At 36.5% G+C, this 19948-nt stretch overlaps 1 protein-coding gene across 5 annotated transcripts in view; it reads right to left on the bottom strand.

Moving 5' to 3' along the window:
* Window positions 1-19948, bottom strand: part of TAOK3 (TAO kinase 3) — a 179369-nt gene that overhangs the window by 24171 nt on the left and 135250 nt on the right. For 4 of the 5 annotated variants that reach the window (XM_025474127.3, XM_035706323.2, XM_025474128.3 and 1 more), the window contains 2 exons: window positions 8824-8958; window positions 446-682 (listed from right to left, as the gene is read on the bottom strand). In XM_025474127.3, the coding sequence (XP_025329912.1) occupies window positions 446-682; window positions 8824-8958 (372 nt within the window). Of the gene's footprint in view, window positions 1-445; window positions 683-8823; window positions 8959-9199; window positions 9552-19948 lie in introns of those variants that run through there. The other variant, XM_025474129.3, reaches the window with a different exon arrangement.

Here is a 19948-nt window from a genome sequence, read left to right on the forward strand (position 1 = left end):
GTAGGCAGGGATTATCACCACTGAAAGGGACAATCTGTAGAGCAGTATTCTTTTGAAGAGGACTGTGGGTGTGGCAGGCATGATAACAGGTCTGAACTGTGCAAGTTTCCACAGGATAGAAGCGACTTGTTTCTTTTTATATGCACCAGACCCCCTCAAGGAACTGACTCTCAGAATATATTTGAATAGACAAGAATGTAATATACGCCTGCAGTAACTATTTTAATGGCAATTTTAAGTAGCCCCACAAAATCTAACTCCTCTCAACTACCACCACCAAGGCAACATTGTTCCTCTATCACCAAAAAGCACACCCATCCTGCCTTTTGCTCATGTGATGCCACTGACTGAAATAGTCCTGGCTTCACTTGATCTTAGCCAAAAGGCCGAGAAGCGATTAGTCCTGGCTTGGTTACAACACAAAGGCATGTGTGTGCACACTGACCTCCTTCTCTATGATAGCCACTTGCTTCTTGGCCAGCTTCTCCAGCTCTATGGACGAGTTGTTGGCATGCGTCTCCACCTCCTTCTGTAGCTTGAGGCGGTGCTCGTCCATCTCAGCCTTCAGCTTGTTCTCCAGGGCGATCAGCTGCTTCTGGTGCTGGCGCCGCATCCGCTTATAACCTGACATCTGTTCCCGCAACTCGTTCTCCTGCTCATGCTCATGGATCTGTCGTGTAACCTGATTTGGGGTGGTGAACAGAACTCAGGTAACCAGATTCATGGAAGACAAACTTTCAAGGAAAGTAGAGGAGCCCTCTGGCAGAATTCTATCTATCACTGCCACCATCAATTTACCTATTTGTTGAATGCTCACCTGTATCAGGCACTATGCTTTGTCCTCTTTATATTCTTTATCTCTAATCCTAAAAACCAACTCATTCACTCATTCATTTTAGTCATTAATGAGGTTAGTTGTTACCACCTCCATTTTATAGATGAAGAAACTGAGACTTGAGGCAATTAACTTATTCATTCAGCCAAATTGAATTTACATATTTTTGACATATTATTGCATCTCTCTTCAAGGTCACATAGCTAATAAATGGTAGAGCTGAGATTCAGACCCATTTCTGTCTGGTTCCAGAGCCATGCTATTTCCCTTACACCAGGATTTCTCAATGTCAACACTATTGACAATGAACCAGGTAATTCTTTGTTTTGAAGGGCTGTCCTTGCATTGCAGGATATTTAGCAGCATCCCTGGCCTACCCACTAGATGCCAGTATACCTCTCAAGTCAAGGCAATCAAAAATGTCTTTAGACATTGGCAAATGTCCCTTGGGGGGCAAAATCCCTCTGGTTGAGAACCACTGCATTATATTACACCGCTTGTTTTTAAAGATATTTCTAACAGTCACAGGAATTTTGATTATATTCCTAAAGTTGTTTGAACAAGATTTATTTCTGATTCTTAATATGAAAGGTGGGGGCTGTGGGGGTGAAAGGAGGAAGAGGGAGAGAGGAGAAACAGCATTCTCTTCTTTAAAATCTCCCTCTCCCACCTCCCCTTCCCCACAGAAGAGATGTCAACAAATTATAATACATTTACTTGCTCTCCTAAAGAGAAAGCATTTCTATGATTTTTAGATGGCTTTTCTTAGTAATTTTTCCTTAACCCATTCTCAGGTGAATATCCAACAAATTCAAGATTGCAAATATGAATTCTGGCATCTCTTGTTTCTTTCTATTACGCCTTTTCTGATTTTCTACTCCTTCCTTCAGTTTATCACCCCTCTTTTTATTTTCCCTTTATTTTCTCTGCTCACTTCATTTTCATCTTTCCTTTTTTAGAAAAAAAATTACAAAATTATAACTTCAGCTTTGTTTATCGCTAAGCAATTTAGTCATTACTATCTACCATAAGCCAATTCTCCCTAACCTCACCCTCAAACAAGTTTTACTAGAAATTTCCATGCTGCTATTAATTCTCTTTACTATTTTCAGTTTATGGGTCAAAGTGCATTTTGTACAAAGAACAGTTTGTTTCTTTGCTCCTTTTAGAAGGTGTCCCTGCATACCAGACTGAGTCCTTACTATCAAGAGAGTGCTGTTCTGTAACTGGATAGTATTATCAAAGTACACCATTAAACATTAGCCGAACTTTGAAACCTTTCCAACTGAAACTAACACTAGGTTTCATATTCATTTCTCTTTTCTAAAGGACAATCCTCTTTAAAGTGTGAAGAATAAGAGCAGAAGATATTTCAAGACCAAAAGAAGGACAGCATCACCAAAGGGGCACCTAACACTCTAAAGGAAATCTATTTTGTCATCACAATATCATGTTTCTTTTTAATGGACTTACTTCATGACAAAAGGAAAGAAAGAAGTCATTTGAAATATATTTGTATATTTTACTTCCTCATGCTTACACCTTCCTCATGCTTACACCTTTCTAAAGTTCAACTATAGGGGACTACCATCTAGTCCTTACTAAATTCACTTGTTTTTCATACAAATATGTCAGTAAAGTGTCCATTCTAGGGTAATGCATTTGAGATATGTTTTATCTCTAAACTTATTTTTTCTTATGTTAGTATTCCTTCTTTAATCAAATTCCCCAAACTGAGATATGGTACACCCAAAGCTATCATGACACATTTAAAATGTGACAACAGAAGGTCTGACTAGCTTGTGGTCAATATTCTCAGGATGGCCATTTCCCTAAACTACGTACCTAAATCTAAAGTGAAAATGAATTGTGTCAAGAACATTTTTTTTTAAATATTTTATTTATTTATGAGAGAGAGAGAGAGGCAGACAGAGGGCAGAGACATAGACAGAGGGATAAACAGGCTCCATACAGGGAGCCCGATGTGGGACTTGATCCTGGGACTCCAGGATCATGCCCTGAGCCAAAGACAGATGCTCAACCATTGAGCCACCCAGGCGTCCCTCAAGAACATTTTCTATCCTAACTGGTGGGTGAGTCCCTGTGAAAAGGGTGGTCCTACTGCATACCAGATCACACAACTGTGTGGCTAAGACAAATTTACAAAGCTCAATGTGCTATCATTGTTTATCACTGAATTCTAGGAGAAACACTTTGCTTCTAATGCTTTCCATAATTTGGATAATCACCTTCTTAAACTCCTAATATCACCTTCAATATGTTGCAATGAAACTTTCTATGTTTCAACGTTAATTACCTTGTTGGACACAAATGGAGATACTGAGTTTTACAATCCCATACTCAAGCAAAGTAGACAAATTTAAATACAAGTCTGGCCAGATGCTTCATGTATGAAGTCTAACTAGAAACATATAAAAATATTATCTACAGTTATGTACACCTGCAGGTTTTAAGTTTATACTGCATGTCTTCCAAATACACTATTTGGTCAACAGAATTAAAAAATAGCTCATAATTTTAAATTTTACCATGTTTTATGGTTTACAATATACTTTCACATGCAATTTACCTCTAATTTTTATAAACCCTGGGATTTGAACTGAGGTCCTATGGTTCTTGAATTGCCTGAGGAAATTTACCCCATTAAGGCAGAGTGAAACTTTCTATTATTAAGTAATGGAAGGAATCAACACCCCAAAAAGTCAAAGCTGGACAGAATGGCAAGTCTAAACTACAAACCGAATAAGTCTAAAAATGAAAGGAAGTTACAGAAATGTAGTGACTGTAGTATTCACAATGGTAGTCTCAAAAATGTGATTAGTTGAAAGTGGGCAGTAGCATCTTGCCACACCTAGTAGGTTGCTTGAACACAATACCATTCTGTCCCTTACTGTATTACTGACCTTGGGCAAATTACTTAACTTCTTGAAGGTTCTCAAAGAGGAGCCACTGCTACAATGAGATCACTGATGGATAACACTTATGTCCAGCAAGATGTCTGACACATAAGAGATGTTTGATATATGTTGATTTCCTTCCTTGTCCTGCCAGGGTCTGAGTAGTATGTCTCTTTTTCCCTCCACCAAGCATTTCTAGTGATACGGACATAGATCAGAGGAGTGGATCCAAGAAAAAGGGCAAGTTTAAAAATAAAACTTAATTGTACCCAGGTCATGGCTTATAAAATAAGTATGCATAATCTCTGACTCTGAATTATTAACCATTTCACATACCTGGAGTAATATATAAAAGTTAAGAGCCATAAGGGACTGAACTTTTCCCAAAAAGTTTCTTTTTTTTTTTTTCCCAAAAAGTTTCTATAGCTATTTCATCTCATCTTATTTAATTTTGGCAAAAATTTGGACCTAAAACACTACTACGTCCAAAGTGTACTATCTGCCTACCAAGTGAAGAACACTGCACTAGAGGGCTAATAAGCAACTTACTGAACATAAAAGAGGAGCATAGCAGCTGATAATGTTACCCTCTTAAGAGATCAAAGCCAACTTACAAGATTAATTATGAGTAAGAATCAAAATAATGCATATGATAAAACTGCCTACCTCGGCTCTTAGAATAAATGAAATTTATAGCAAGTTCTTAAAAAGAATACACTGGGTCACAGTTTGACATTAGAAATTTCATATTCCACTCTTTAGAACACCTAGGGAAAAATGTTTTAAGTTCATAGCAAAAGTAATGATGGATAACAGGCAATTCTGTCTCATACAGAAACACTGAACAAAGCACTTAGAAATGTATACTTGCAAATCCAAATTCTCATGTGCTAGCAGGGCTAGAAGAGACTTCACTCATTCATTTGTTCATTCACTGATTCAACATGTTTATGGAGAGAGTTCGGTCATGCGGGTTGGGGCAGATTGACTGGGCAGCATAAATGAAAAATGCTCTCAGTAATGATCTTAGTGAGATTAAGAAGCCAAGGAAAAGGAAAGAAGAGCTATAAAATATTCTGACAAGCATCCTTTGGTACACTATCCAGGAAGAGAACACATCTTTAAGCCTTTAGAAATAGAACAGAGGGGCTCATGAGGGGTGAAACAGCATTTACTACAGAGGCTCTAATATTTTTATGTTTGTCTATCAAACTCTTCAGATATCCAATTTCACGATTAGCTGAAACTTAGGTTGCATTTTTAAAACTGAAATGAAGACTCCATTTTTATAGAGTCTTTACATTTCCTACTGAATGTAAAAAAAAAATTTTAAAAATCCGTATTTGTATGGAAAGAACATCATTTTTGTCTACATGCTTTACTAGAGATTAGAAACTAAGAGTTTTATGCCCCTGTTCCTAATGTGTGTGTGTTTTTTTTTTTTTTTTTTTTTTTTTTTTTTAAGTAGGCCCTATACTCAACATGGCTCTTGAATTCACAACCCTAAGATCAAGAGTTGCATGCTCTACCAACTCAGCCTTCCACGTGCTTCCTGCTCCCTGGACCAATATGTATTTTAACATAAATTCACTTGTTATAGTAAGACCACTCATTCCAGTGAGAATTCCTTCATAAGACCAAAAGCTGAATTGTCGGACAGATATGGACTTGTGCTCTTTATAGTAACATCTACTATGAGAACTACCATATGATCCAGAACATTATGAAATTTTAAGAAATGATATCAGATGTAACAACAGCTGAAAACACTCTCATGGGTCACTAATCCAATTAAAATATTAGGATTTCCATTTACCAACAATAAAAACTTAAGGCAGGACATCTCAAAGGCCCAATAAGGCAGATGAGTAATTCTGAAGAATTATATAAACAACTCCTTTCTCCAGATCATGAATCAGTCCATTATGAATTTTCTTACAGAAGAAGAAAAAGAAAGGATAAAACAAAGAAAGTTCTATAAAATGCCCTTCCTTTTCCTAGTTTTTCAAAATATGGTCAATAATTGCTGCCTTCAATAATTATAATAAAAAAATACATAATTCTAAAGTTTCCTCGGAGTTAACTCTGATATCAAGGTTCATAGTCCTTGCTTTTCCTTTGTTACAAATGTAATTGTGCAGTAGTCCATAGTAACATAAAAATCTCAGTTTTAAGGTGTCAAAATGGTAAAAACATCGAGCAGTAAAAGCCTGTAGCCCATGGGCTACATACATACACTGGTCAATGACCCATTCAAAAGCACAATGTAGAAAAAATGCCAAGGGCAAATCCCACAGATTTAGGCCTCTTTTAGGTTTATGTAGAAGAGGTAGGCTGATAAAACATATTTAAGAAACTATAAGTTTTTTTTTGTCAGTTTGCAAGTCTATTTAAAATGTACACTCATTTAAAAAATATACACTCATTACTTATTTATCTAATAATTTAAAAATAATTTCTACATTCTTTTTTCTTTTCACTGTTCACTTTGAATCACTCTGTGGCTTCTTAGCATTTCTATTTGAGGATTGTAAAGACTAAAACTAAACTAAAGAAATCAATACAGTATTATTACCACCTATAGGAAGTGAAGAGAGGTTTCAACAATGACTTGATTTTTCTTTATACTAGACTTTCATTTTCCCATGATCTTGCTCCTACTTTTATGTCATTTAAGTAACTTAGTCCTTTTCCTTTGAGCAGAGATCCATGAAAAGCAGTAAGATTCATGATATACTTTTAAAATTTAGATACTTCTTTTTGATATTCCAGTGTCCTGATTTATAAATTGGAGTTAGCCTTTAAAACAGCATAGGCAGTAGAACTGTAGTACTTTAAAATATTCACACTAATAATTAGATTGTCCAAAATGAGACCATATAGAATCATATCACTTTTCCCTTCTATTAATTCTTTTTTCTTCTTTAAAAACCACTGACCTTTGATAAACTTCCATCAATCCCACCATGACTCCCAAAGCATTACATTTGGAGAGAAGGTTATCCACATTAAACAACTTACTTTATAGTGGCTACTGCAACAGCCTATTAGCTACTCAGTTTTTAAATTAGTATAGGGACAGGGAGCCTTTTTAGCAAATCAACCGTCCATCAGAGACTGATCTCAGCTATTCTCTGGCTGGGCACTAGAAAGCCTATATGATTCAGAGGGGCTCCTAAGGACTTTGCCTATAGTCCTGAGGTGGCCTAGTAGGGAATCAGCTTTCATCAACCACAGAGAGGATTGTGATGGCTGATAGGCGCACAGAGTAGCCCTGGGTGAGTATATAAACGTGAGCATGAGATCATTGTGGTATAGCAGTAGTAACATCTTACTAGGAGGTAGGAGAGGTCATGAATATATGATGTGGGAATGAGGGTGTGGCAAGTGACAAAAGAAGGAAACCTGTTCCAGATGGGGAAAATCCACTTGGGTATAATGTTTGTTTCACATTCAAAACCTGCTTCTGGTGCTCTGAGTCTCAGTGGCTGCTCACTATTTTTCCTCTCATTTCAACATGAACATGTCTGGATAAAGATACAAGTCTCACAAGAGTCGGTGGTAAGTAATGATATTACATAAATACCATATTTTTTTGGTCAGGTATCATGACATGAAAATATTTATTAATAATTTCATGATGCTTTATTTAGACTCAAAGCATTTTTTTTTTTTACTTGCTTAGCAATCATTAGCAAATACATAGTGGACATTTTTATATCTCCATTACACAGTATAACATTCATGTAAAGTGAAAAATTGTACATTAAAGAGATAACAAGAAACTTCTATACAAAGGAACTTAAAGGTAGGCTTACTGATAAGCAGTTTCAATTAAATTGCTTGCTTTTATATAGCAGCAGGTATAGCAATATATGTAGGTGCTTTAACTTCCATTTTCCTTATATTTGGGTTTTTAAGGATCATAATCCATTATTGATTCCAAAGATAATTGAAGCCTTTCAAAGACTTGAGAGATAAAAGTGGAAATCAGGTTTAAAAAATAGGACAAGAAAAATAATTTCTGGGTCGGCCTTGGATGATGTCATCATAGGATCTAAATGTAATAGCCAGGCAGTGTACACTAACTCTTCCTGCCCATGTGACCTCTAACATCAATCTGGGCAAAACAATGAATATTTCAATAATTTTTTGGCTGAGAAGTGAGATTCAGAAGCAAAAGATTAAAGAGAGTTTAGAGTACCAAGGATGAAACGATGTGAGTGTGTGTGTGTGTGAGTATGTGAGCGCGCACGCGCACGCGTGGGGGGCCAAGGGGAGGAGGCATGAAAACTAACTCTTCCAGCACACACCCCTTTTGCTACTACAAGGGCATCCAGCAATCACATTTGCAATAGTAAAAATGCTGAAGGATCCTACAGTATCTTTTCTTCCACAACCATCCCTATCCTCTCCTACAAAGCCCTTCTTCTTGCTTTATTGGTGCCAGGAAATTCTTCAGGGGTTAAATGGGGAAGTGCAGCCACTACCATTGTTGCAATAAATAAATGAATGAACCAGAACGAACCAGCAATTCATCCCTAGGAAGCTAGTATCTTATTTTCTACAATTATATACATTAGCCAGCAGTGATACATTTTAAAAAATTCTTTTATCTTTTGATATGTGTGTATACATTACAAATACACATGCATCTATACAAAAAGAAGCCTAGTGCCCTGCATACACATACATCAAATACCTTTAAAATTTTTTTAGCATTATTATTTCAATGAAAAGACACATAGCTTTTAAAATATTGGATAGGTTAGCAACTTCATCTTAAAGGCCTTTTATTTTGCACATATAGCATATATAAATACACACACACACACACACACACACACAAAGGTTTTTTTCCATGCCGAAGACAATGCTAAAATATCTGAGAATCAGGTTGCCATGCCAACAGATTTTTTTCTAAAATGAATAAAATTATTAGGAGGGAGAAAACATTCTTGACTCCTTTCCTCCCATCCATGAAGCCGAGAGAGGCTCAGGGAGGGCGAGAGGCTGCCAGATGGGGAGGAGGGGAAGGAAGGGAAGGTGGGTAGAGGGGTGTTTGCTTACCAAAGATGCTGATTTGATCGTGGCAAAGCGCTCTCTGTTCCGGTAGTGGAGGGCCTGGCTCTGAACTGACTGGGTAGGCCGCGGCTCAGGCCTGGGATCGCCGTGGCCCGCCTCATCCCTTATGAATACATGATCCTGCAGAAATGGATAAAAACAAGGAGAAAGTCCAGCTGTGCTCTTTCCTCGCCGGCTGCCTCTCTCTCACCCCTCTTTCTGCACAAGCACTGCTGTTTGAAATGCATAGTTTAGCTCTCTGCTAGTCCCCGCAGCTCCCACGGTACAAAATGAATAAGCAACACATTGCAGCCTTCAGTTAGGAATGTCAGCTGATCGCTAGTGGGATGCCTTCTGAATCCCTGGCAGGCTTTTTCTTTACCTCCAGAATTACATATATGCAAAAGAAAAAAAGAATAGAAAAAACAATGCAATGTACAGACTCCTTAGAACAGTTTGCTTAAAACGCTGTAACCAAATAATTCCTTTAAAAATGTCATGTCCATGTCTAGCAAGGAGGATGCTGGTTGCTTTTAACATAAAAGCGAGCCTCCGCCTCATTCCCTTGAAAGATCTGCTTTCTCAATTTAATTTTATTTGAGATCTGTTCGGTAGGATCATCGTTCTGCCTAGAACCAGTGTAGGCTTGTGCTGAGCTGCCTCTCTGTCTTGTGCTGGGAAGATTCGGCAGTCACTGAGGGATCCTGCTTTCCAGTCATGATCGTACACAGTTCTAGCACCTTCTCTCTACAGCTTCTGAAAGGATTTTTTTTTAGATTTAAAGAGACAGGCATACAATTTTTAACCAAATGATACTTTCACAAATTCTCCCTCAACTCAGTCTCGATATGGTCACTAGAGTGAGTAAGGCTGGGATTTAATGTCTTTGGCTGATTTAATCAAATCTGTGCTTCTTGATAGGCAGAGATGATTAATCTTGTTGTAATGCCCAGTGAAAAATAACACTCCCTGGAAGGGTAATAATGGATGTTTCTTAAATGCAATTTAAATGAGTTTTAAAGGGGAAAATGCTTTCAAAGGGTGATGCTTTTCTCTATAAAAGATGGAGTGGTCAGTCAGTAAGTAGCTCTAACCCTTCAGGAAAAAAAGACACTATAATAATAGCTCAAAAACATGTACAACCATGGGGGATTTTTAAACAGTACATGTTCAGGATGGGGAAGAAGGAATTAATTTCCTAATTGCTCTTGGGTTTTAGGAGAAACCATTTGTGAGAAGTCAGTTTTGCATTTTGTCTATGACTATTTGAAAATTTTTTTAAAAAATTGCTCTTTCTTTTAGCAGAAAACAAAAATTGTCGAGGTTCAGAAAACACAAAATTTTATTACATAGTCTAAAATTTTGAAAACTCAAGACACATATATTCTTGAGGGAAATTAAATTTTATATCCAGGTTTTTAGGTAAAAGCCAAGAGGCAATATTAAATTTACCATTGGGCTGATTTTCTTTTTCCATTTATAAATTTAGAATGCTCTAGAATGTTGGGAAGGTATCTACCATTACATCTATATTTAGAGATTTTTTTCAATATACTGTATTGAGGTCTATTTTGTTTTTAAATAATGAAGGGACCTTTAATGCCACTGAGGACATATACATCAAATTCAAGGATGTTCTATTACTGTGCTGGAAGGACAGCCATAGCCACATGGATATTTAAATTAAATGCAATATAAAATTCAGTTCCTAAGTCACACCAGCTATGTTTAAGGTAGCCACTAACTATGGCTACCATACCGAACACTGCAGATAAGATCCTTTCCATCACTGCAAGCAGTTCCATTAGACAGTACTACAGGTTAAAAATGTGCCTCAACCCATATTTTTGAGATTTATTTTAAAAAAACCTTGATAGGCCAATTAAAACTTCTATACTATTTCCCAGGAAATCTAACCTCTTATTTTTTAGGGCAAAGAGAGATCAAGTATGGGACTAGAATTTATGCACTAGGTTTAAGGTTCTGAGAGGAAGGCACTGGGATCTACTGCCATTCACATTGCTGAGTATTTATTAATAAGTCACATTTATTGACCTTACCTAAAAAATTGATCTTACCTAATATTACAGTTCCAGAAAAAGAAGAAGCTTCTAAATGCCAACAATCAGATGAGACAGACTAAGTAGAGCCCTGTGGTTTCATTGAAGGCCTTAAGAAGTCAGTTTGGTGATTATTAATTAGCTAACATTAAGTACATTGACACTGAGAGGTAGCAGCTCAGTTTTAAATTGTAATAACTTGATTTACAAAGATAACTAGTGACACTAGAATCTATTAACAGAATAAAGTGAAACATATTCATGTACAAATATGTATAATTTTAATATTATTAGTGTGTTCTCTCTCAGATAAAAATTATGGGCTAGGACCTTGCTTAGCAAATTAAAAGTCACATTTATTTGCTAAGTTTTTAAACCAAGGATATTGGAATACACTGGGAAAGTTAAAATTCGAAATCACAGTGATTTTAGTTAACACATAGCTAATTCAATAATCCACTAAGGTATATATTTAAAATAATGCTATTTTATTATTTTTTGCCATCCCCCTAAAATAATGCTATTTTTTAAAAGTTAATCTGAAGAATAGGCCCAAGATTTTAATCTACTTCAAATACAGTAAATAATGTTAACAGTATAATTCTTTATTTCAGCTTAAAAATTTTTTCATTTTACAAAAGAATTCTTAGTTTTCCACAACAGCTTCATAACCTATCCCTACACTAAAAGTCTTCAAACATTATGCAAGAGATCACAAAATGAGGTAAAAAACAGTGAATATCCATTTCAAATGCATAGGAAAATGAATTTTAAAATATTCAATTCCATTGCATAAAGCAAGTTTAAAACTCTGAAGACAACTTAAACAATGAAGCAATTTTAAAATGAGGGAAAGTTGACTTGAGAAGTACAAACAAATGAAACTATTGACTTTACTGGGTATATTGTCTGTTGGTTATACTGCCCCTTCAAAATAGCAGTCCTTTTGAAAATGACCACCATATTTGGCTCCCAGACTTTCTGAACTGAACACATTTTAAGACTAATAGTGGAAAGAGTCAATTTGCTATTTTATGCAGTTAGGCATTGATGCAGATTATTTACAAATGATGTGAGGGTCAGCATATTTGATGTTAAAGAATGATTTTAGAAGATGAAGAATATTGGGGTGCCTGGCTGACTTAGTTGGTAGAGCATGTGATTCTTGATCTTGGGGTTCTAAGTTTGAACCTATGTTGAAGGTAGAGAATACCTACAAAAACAATTTTTTTTTAAAGAACAAATATCATGTTCTACTTTACCAAGACAAAATATAGGTCTTGTTTTAATTTATCTTTAAAACATTATCATCTGGGAATAAACAAAATAGCTCTTTGAAACACCAATATGGTTGAGGACCAGTTTTAAGTAATTCTATGTTAAGCAGGTAAATTTATAATGTTCTTTCATTGTAAAAAAATAAAACTTCTTCAGATTAAAAAAAGCTGTTGTAAATTTTGTTCAGATTTTAGCAAAAAATAATTGAACTTTTATATAATATACTGAAGTACATGAAACATGAAGCACCAACTTTACTATTTATACCCTGAACAGGAAGCTTTACTTTTATTAAAAAGTTTTTCTCTAAGTATCTATTAAGATTCTCAAATTAAGATTCATGGTATAGCTGCTTGTTTAGTTTCCAGATTAACTTGAAATTAACCCTAGAAACTACTTCTCTGGACCCTGTTATACTTTGGGTTTACCTTTACCATACTATCACATATTTCCTTATGTGTCTGTCCATGAGACTGTGAGCTTTCCGAAAATAGAGTAAATGTGGCTTGAAAAATCTGTCTCCCTAGGACCCCCATCTAGTGCTTGATACTTAGTAGGCATTCAGTAAATGTTTCCTGAATAAATAAGTTCAAGAATATAGGTCTGAGGGGGATCCCTGGGTGGCTCGGCGGTTTGGCACCTGCCTTTGGCCCAGGGCGCGATCCTGGGATCAAGTCCCGTGTCCGGCTCCTGACATGGAGCCTGCTTCTCCCTCCTCCTGTGTCTCTGCCTCTCTCTCTCTCTGTGTCTATCATAAACAATAAATAAATAAATAAATAAATAAATAAATAAATAAATCTTAAAAAAAGAATATAGGTGTGAGAAGATTGAGACAATGACATTTTCTCTTATATTATTTAACAGAATTCAAATTTGTATTTCATAAAAAACCTGCCAATCTGTACTCTAAGAAAGTTGTAAAATAGTGACAAGCACACTTTTACTTGGGGGCAGGAAGAGGATCTAAAAACGGCTTTTATTGGATGATGAGAAGTCTTTTTATTACTCCTACACTTTTTATGGTGTGGAGAAAGGATCAACAAACCCACCATCTCTCCTTTGTTTTTCCTCATTTTAGAAGTATTAAATTATTGTATAAGCCATTATAGCTATCAAAAGCTAGGGCTAGAGGAAGGGAAGAAGATGGATAGGCTATCTTTACAGGGTAGGATAGCTACTAGGGAGAAAAAAATGACTAGAATGCAGAGGATAATGATGCTACTATAGAGAGGTGGCTTGTATGACTGCTCTGTTTAAAAGACATTACATTCATATGTTAATTTACTTTTACTTTGGCCAATGTGAGTTGAAGAGTCAAAGAACCCACCCCTCTCTTCAGCAAAAAATGATAGGAAAGGCCCCTGAAAGAAAGCTAAAATTAAAGTAGAACATCCTATCCCCTCAAGGACATCTCTCTTTTTTTTTTCCCCACAAAAATGGTGAAAGACATTCTTTTTTCAAAGAAGAGGGTGGAAAAGAACATTGATGAATAAGAAAAAGGCCAAATAAAGTTTTAGAAGTTAGGATAGAGTGATTTTCAAAAATAATCTCTAAAAAGGGGTCACGATGACTAAAGTTCATTAGGCATACCTAAAATAACAGTGATTAATGACCAAACGCTTTAATATATTAAAGTCTTATGATCTATATTAATATAAGGCAGTAGCAGGCAAAGATAACTGATTTTAGACTTAAACAAGATAAAAGTGTACCTTTTAATTGGCAAATTAAAAGAATAGATTTTGTTGGTTACAATGCTATTAAAATCTGTTTGCTGGGATCCCTGGGTGGCGCAGCGGTTTAGCGCCTGCCTTTGGCCCAGGGCGCGATCCTGGAGACCCGGGATCGAATCCCATGTCAGGCTCCTGGTGCATGGAGTCTGCTTCTCCCTCTGCCTGTGTCTCTGCCTCTCTCTCTCTCTCTCTGTGACTATCATAAATAAATAAAAATTAAAAAAAAAATCTGTTTGCTGCTGCTACATCCACAGTGATTTTAAGTAGTAGGGTGGAGGCTCAGAAGGAGGCTAGGTAGTGGCAAAAGACCTAATCTGGATTTGGAGTTTGCTCTGGAGTCATTTGGAAAAAAATGAGAATTGAGGCACATGTAGAATTGTGTCCTATAAAAGTTCACCTTCATTTTAGTTCACAAAACATTTATTGGGTGCTTACAATGTGACAGACACTGTGCTGGGTGGTAGCAGAAGAGAGATGTCTTTGAGGAGGTAACAGTCTAGAGATATTCTTGTTACTCGAAAAAGCAGTGTGGCAACATTAGGAAGTGGAAAAGTACTTAAAGTTTGTCAGAATATACTTTTAGACTTATCAAGTCATTTTTGCTCACAAGGAAGATTAGATTAGGGTCCATTCAGAGCAGAGGTCAGGACTGGAGAAAAAGAAATAACCTGAAATTCTGATGTCAAAGGAAAATTTTCTGTGTCCCACTTTACATTTTTGGGGGCTTGATCTGTGATAGAACTGTCCTGCTAAAATCAGGGCATCTTTATTCTGGACGCAGAGCAGTTAATTGCAAGTCACATTCTTACTGGTTACACATGGCCTTTACTTCTTATATAAAATGGTCATCTGTTTCATATCTATGATTTGACTAATTTAAGATAATGTCTGCTTGATTGTAATAATCAAGATGTGTGTGTGGGGGCAAAAAGATCCCCCACCCTTATTCTTATATTTTGATATTTATTAAGCATGTTCTTACTGTCTGGGTGTAATTGTTGGAGAAATGCTATTTAAGTCTTTCAAACCATAAAGATAAGATTATTTAATTCTTTTAATCTATATGTTTAATGAACCAAAATAGCAATGATGTTTTCTATCTGGCCATTAATTCAGTCCTTGTGTTTTTTGTTTGTTCGTTCATTCACTCATTGCATACTTATTTACTGAATGCCTGTGCTATGCCAGGCACCGTTCTAGGTGTTGAGATACAGTGTGGAACAAGGTAGGCATAATCTTTGCCTTAATAACATTTACATTCTACTAATGAAATAATTAATTAATATATAATATTAGATAGTGACAAGTATTAAAAAGAAAATAAAATAGGATAATGAGTAGAATATAGGTTGTAATATGATAATTTAGTGATATATAGGCTTTTCTAAGATTTTGGTCACAAACCCATGCAAAACTAGTAAATGTTTTAAAAAATAATACTGATTGCTTTCTTTCAAAAATAATCTTTGTGGTCACAAATTATGGTAGGCTCAGAAATGCTCCACCTAGATCCGCCTCTAAGAAAAGATTGCTGCCAGAATCCTGGCAGTCAGAAGGGGCTGTTGGTCCATTTAGGGGCTGCCTTGGCTGCAGGGAGCAGCTGTGAGCAAGTTCACACTCTTCCCAGGTTATTCATATTCAATGACTGGTCTGGGTGAGGGTAACAAGGCCCAGCCATTCTGACTCAGTCTGGACAACTCTGAAGTGTCATTAGAGCCCCACAGCTCCCTTAGACTGCTAAGGCTGAGGCTGCTGTTAGGTCTGCATCTCACTTCAACTTTGCCCTCTGCTCAGTGCTGCTTCCTTCTCTCTTCCACAGGGGTTGATCCCAAAGGAAACTCCTAATAAGCAAATTGCTGCTTGAAACCGTCTCAGCTTTGCTTCCCAGAGAATCCAACTCATGACGTAAATGTTAGCTGTTCCTACATTTAATACAGTGTCACTGCTATGCCATCTGTGTGAAAAAGGAGGGACTGATCAGAACAGTGGCTTTTAGAAAAATGCCCTTTTTAAGTGAAATCTTAAGTGAAATCCAATCATATAACCTAAGAGATAAAAGCCAGTCTTATCCTGGAGGAGGTATGGATGAGGCCTGTTCCTGAGGTACCTCTCTACAAAACAGTTTGAAAGTCACAAAGATCTGCTGCTCAAAGATTACAGGAATAGAAAGGCAGAATTTGAGCTGGAAGGGATCTCTGAAACCATACAGAACAACTCCTAATTTTACAGATAGAAAAACTGAGGCCCAGAGAGGTTTGTGACTTGTCTAAAGTAAATGAACACAACAGTGTGGCAGACAGAACTATAAACTAGTTTCCTCATTCCTATGATTATATAAAATTTTCTATTGAGAGCTTAAGATCTTATTTCATTTATGTTCCCAAGTGGAAAACTTTTGGGAAGTCAAGTACCCCAACAAATATAAAGTTCTTGAATAATTTTTAAAAATTTTCTGTTGTGTTTAAAATGATACATTTTTAAGCCCAGGTATAGGATTTAAACGGGTCTCATGAAGATATATCATATTTAACATTCCAGTTTTCATAGATAACATATTCTACTTTTCCTGCCTGCTTAAATTTTCCCCCTTTTTATTGTGGAAGGAAAATATATATAATTTAATATATAAATTAACCATCTTAATTATTTTTAAGTATACAGTTCAGTACTATTAAATACACTATGTTGTGCAACCATCACCCCCATCTATCCCCATAACTCTTTCATCTTATAAAACTGAAACTTGTGCCCATTAAACAACTCTTCATTTCTTTCTTCTCCCCACCCTCTGGCAACCACCATTCTACTTTATGATTTTAGCTACTCTAAATTCCTCATTTAAGTGGAATCATACACTACTTGTCTTTTGGTTACTGGCATATTTCACTTAGTATAATGTCCTCATGGTTCATCCATGTCATAGTGTATATCAGAATTTCTTTTCCTTTTTACGGCTGAATAAACATTCCATTGTTTGTAAATACAGTATTTTGCTTATCCATGGGCAACCCCGGTGGCATAGCGGTTTAGCACCGCCTGCAGCCCAGGGCATGATCCTGGAGTCCTGGGATTGAGTCCCACGTCAGGCTCTCTGCATGGAGCCTCCTTCTCCCTCTGCCTGTGTCTCTGCCTCTCTCTCTCTCTCTCTCTGCATCTCTATGAATAAATAAATAAAATCTTAAAAAAAATTAAATATTTTGCTTATCCATTCATCCATCAATGGACATTTCGGTTGGTTCCACATTTTAGCTATTATGAATAATGCTATTATGAACATGGTTGTACAAATATTTCTTTGAGACCCTATTTTTGATTTCTGGGGTATATGTCCAGAAGCAGAATTGATGGATCATTTGGTAATGCTATTTTTAACTTTTTGAGGAGTTACCACACTGTTTTCCACAGCATCTATATACCATTTTACATTCCTACCAACAACACACAAGGATTCCAGTTTTTCCACATCCTTTCCAATTCTTGTCATTTTCTGTATTTTTTGAAAGTAGCCATCCTACTGGGCATAAGGTGGTATCTTATTGTAGTTCTTTTTTTTTTTTTTTTTTATTGGTGTTCAATTTACTAACATACAGAATAACACCCAGTGCCCGTCACCCATTCACTCCCACCCCCCGCCCTCCTCCCCTTCTACCACCCCTAGTTCGTTTCCCAGAGTTAGCAGTCTTTACGTTCTGTCTCCCTTTCTGATATTTCCCACACATTTCTTCTCCCTTCCCTTATTTTCCCTTTCACTATTATTTATATTCCCCAAATGAATGAGAACATATAATGTTTGTCCTTCTCCGACTGACTTACTTCACTCAGCATAATACCCTCCAGTTCCATCCACGTTGAAGCAAATGGTGGGTATTTGTCATTTCTAATAGCTGAGTAATATTCCATTGTATACATAAACCACATCTTCTTTATCCATTCATCTTTCGTTGGACACCGAGGCTCCTTCCACAGTTTGGCTATCGTGGCCATTGCTGCTAGAAACATCGGGGTGCAGGTGTCCCGGCGTTTCATTGCATCTGTATCTTTGGGGTAAATCCCCAACAGTGCAATTGCTGGGTCGTAGGGCAGGTATATTTTTAACTGTTTGAGGAACCTCCACACAGTTTTCCAGAGTGGCTGCACCAGTTCACATTCCCACCAACAGTGTAAGAGGGTTCCCTTTTCTCCGCATCCTCTCCAACATTTGTTGTTTCCTGCCTTGTTAATTTTCCCCATTCTCACTGGTGTGAGGTGGTATCTCATTGTAGTTTTGATTTGTATTTCCCTGATGGCAAGTGATGCAGAGCATTTTCTCATATGCATGTTGGCCATGTCTATGTCTTCCTCTGTGAGATTTCTGTTCATGTCTTTTGCCCATTTCATGATTGGATTGTTTGTTTCTTTGGTGTTGAGTTTAATAAGTTCTTTATAGATCTTGGAAACTAGCCCTTTATCTGATATGTCATTTGCAAATATCTTCTCCCATTCTGTAGGTTGTCTTTGAGTTTTGTTGACTGTATCCTTTGCTGTGCAAAAGCTTCTTATCTTGATGAAGTCCCAATAGTTCATTTTTGCTTTTGTTTCTTTTGCCTTCGTGGATGTATCTTGCAAGAAGTTACTATGGCCGAGTTCAAAAAGGGTGTTGCCTGTGTTCTTCTCTAGGATTTTGATGGAATCTTGTCTCACATTTAGATCTTTCATCCATTTTGAGTTTATCTTTGTGTATGGTGAAAGAGAGTGGTCTAGTTTCATTCTTCTGCATGTGGATGTCCAATTTTCCCAGCACCATTTATTGAAGAGACTGTCTTTCTTCCAATGGATAGTCTTTCCTCCTTTATCGAATATTAGTTGCCCATAAAGTTCAGGGTCCACTTCTGGATTCTCTATTCTGTTCCACTGATCTATGTGTCTGTTTTTGTGCCAGTACCACACTGTCTTGATGACCACAGCTTTGTAGTACAACCTGAAATCTGGCATTGTGATGCCCCCAGATATGGTTTTCTTTTTTAAAATTCCCCTGGCTATTCGGGGTCTTTTCTGATTCCACACAAATCTTAAAATAATTTGTTCTAACTCTCTGAAGAAAGTCCATGGTATTTTGATAGGGATTGCATTAAACGTGTATATTGCCCTGGGTAACATTGACATTTTCTTATTGTAGTTCTGATTTGCATTTCCCTAATGATTAATGATATTGAGCCTCTTTTTATGTGCCTATTGGTTATTTATCTTTAAAAAAAAGTCTATTAAAAAAATGCCTATTCAATCCTTTGCCCATTTTTTATTTGGGTTGTTTTTTGGTTGTTGAGTTTTAGGAGCTCTTTCTCTAACTGGATATTGGTCCCTTCTTAGATATGCAAATATTAGATATGCAAAGTATGATCTGCAAATATTTTGTCCCATTCTGTAGGCTGCTTTTTTGCTCTGTTGAAACTGTCTTTTGGTTAGCCTGCTTATATTTTCAGTTAATTTATTTAGTTTCATTTGCATATGTTTTTCAATTTTTTAATCTCATTTTCTCTATATATTTATTTCATAATAAAACAGAAATACATTACATAATTTAAGTTCTTTTTTTTTAATTTACGTTCTTCTTAACAAACATTTTGCATGGATCAAATACAATTACCTTCTATTTCAGAATATAAATTAATATCCTTTTTTAAAGATTTGTTTATTTTACTTGAGAGAGGGATAGGAAGAGAGAGAGACTCAATGTGGGTGGGGAGGGGCAGAGGGAGAGAGAAACTTCATCACTAAGCAGGGAGCCTGATGTGGGGTTCAATCCCATGACCCTGAGATCACAACTTGAGCCAAAACCAAGAATCAACCACTTAACCAACTGTGCCACCCAGGTGCCCCATAAATTACTATCTATTCTTAAGTAATTACACCATGCAAGAGAAAAAAGTATTGAAAAATCTATATTATCACAAGATAGGTCTGTACTATCACATAGCAAAATTAGAACTAAAATCTCCAATGAGTTCAAGACTAGGCTTTTCTTTCTTGTTGATATGCCAGTAGTATCTTTCTTCTAATTCTGTTCTCATTTGAGGAGTCCTG

The sequence above is a fragment of the Canis lupus genome, chromosome 26, assembly GCF_003254725.2.
Source record: "Canis lupus dingo isolate Sandy chromosome 26, ASM325472v2, whole genome shotgun sequence".
In the NCBI taxonomy this organism is placed as follows: domain Eukaryota; kingdom Metazoa; phylum Chordata; class Mammalia; order Carnivora; family Canidae; genus Canis; species Canis lupus.